Source organism: Echinops telfairi, unplaced genomic scaffold, assembly GCF_000313985.2.
Source record: "Echinops telfairi isolate 266 unplaced genomic scaffold, ASM31398v2 ScPeMD7_12;HRSCAF=54, whole genome shotgun sequence".
NCBI classification, from domain to species: Eukaryota; Metazoa; Chordata; class Mammalia; order Afrosoricida; family Tenrecidae; genus Echinops; species Echinops telfairi.
In genome coordinates, this window is record NW_022103909.1 from 5,332,585 (window position 1) to 5,334,228 (window position 1,644).

Here is a 1,644-nt window from a genome sequence, read left to right on the forward strand (position 1 = left end):
CACTGTACTGCACAGAGAAGATGAGCTGCAGAGATGAGCCTGAGGACGGCATGAGATAGCGAAGTAAAGCAGTCCCATAGAAGGAGCACAGTACAATGAGGTGGGAGGAGCAGGTGGAGAAGGCCTTGCTCCTACCTGTTGTGGAACGGATGCTCAGGATGGACGAAATAATGTGGGCATAGGAGTAGACTATCAAGATTAGGGTACCAAGCGCATGCAAGGTGGCAGAGAACATCAAGACTGTAAAATTGGCAGTGACCTCAGAGCAGGCCAGAGGGAAGAGGGAAGATAGCTCACAGCTAAAGTGAGACATGACATGAACCTCACAGAAGTCCAGATTGGCAGCAAAGAGTGTATTGATGAGAGCGTCCAGAGAGCCCAGTCCCCAGGAGGTCCACACGAGACCCCCGCACAACTGTTTACTCATGATTTGTCCATAGAGCAGAGGGTGACATATGGCAGTATAGCGGTCATAGGCCATCACCGAAAGTAGGCAGACTTCAGTCCCTAAGGTAACAAACAGAAGGAAGACCTGAGCCAGACATCCCTCTACTGAGATTGATTTTCTCTCAGAGAGGAGGTTCTGCAACATCTTGGGCACAGTGACTGAGGATAAACAAAGGTCTATGAAAGAGAGGTGACTTAGGAAGAAGTACATGGGTGAGTGGAGATGCGAATCCACTCTGATCAGCACCAGCATCATCAGGTTTCCCATGATCGTCAAGAAGTAAATCCCCAGAAAGAGACTAAAAAGTAGAACTCGGGTCTGGGGGTCAGTGGACAGTCCAAGGAGGATGAACTCGGTGATGGTGCTGTGGTTTCCTGAGGTCATTCTAGATGTTCCGCTGGAATAATTCCTGAAAAAAGATGAAGTATTCACCTCACCTCATGACAACTAAAAGTTTTGACATAATTCTATGTTTACATATCTTCCTAGCAGCTGTTTGTCTCGTCCATGGTTTATTTACTCTTCTTTCTCAAAATGATGTGCCATTCCCCATTTGCTTTCTACACAACATATGATTCTTTCCTTTTGTGACAACCATTCCACAGAAGACTCTGGTGACAATAATAAATTCTTTGGATGAGTCTATGATTAACCACTTCCAAATTCTTGAACTGGCCTTTGCTTTCACCCTGCAACTATTTTGGTCAACTTCGTCTATATACTTCCTGGAAAGGCATTTCTAATTATTTCTGTTTTCCTCAGATATACAATCTTTTAACCGCTCCTCAAATCTTGCCATAGTTTAATATTACTTAATGTTAATATGAATATATATTATAGTCAAGTCCTTAATTTATCTCTAATATACTCAGTAATTGGAAATGTATGTGTGTGCTGCATGATGGAGAGTACATGTAAGGATTTCTAATCTACATCTTAATATTAAAAACAAAATAGAGACATGAGACTCAAAATTAATAACATTTTTTCAGTTTTCCAGTTTGAACAACATACATATATGAACCCAAGGTAAGAAGGTAGTCCACTATTCCACAGTGTGACTCTTTCTTACTGAATGAAGATGGATAATTCTGATTGGCATTTTATGTTTAAGCAATTTTAGTAGTAACACCTCCATCTGCAGAGTTTCTGAGTTACTTGGGTCTGCCTGGTCTGCGCACGTTAGGAAGTGTGTA

The 1,644-nt window shown here is 42.0% G+C and overlaps 1 protein-coding gene across 1 annotated transcript in view; it reads right to left on the bottom strand.

Annotated features, from left to right (window-relative positions):
• Nucleotides 1-832, bottom strand: part of LOC101658595 (olfactory receptor 8S1-like) — a 2,621-nt gene extending 1,789 nt beyond the window's left edge. The window contains exon 1 of the mRNA XM_004711500.1: nt 4-832. Coding sequence (XP_004711557.1) covers nt 4-832 — 829 coding nt within the window. The remainder of the gene's footprint in view (nt 1-3) is intronic.
• Nucleotides 833-1,644: the final 812 nt, after the last annotated feature.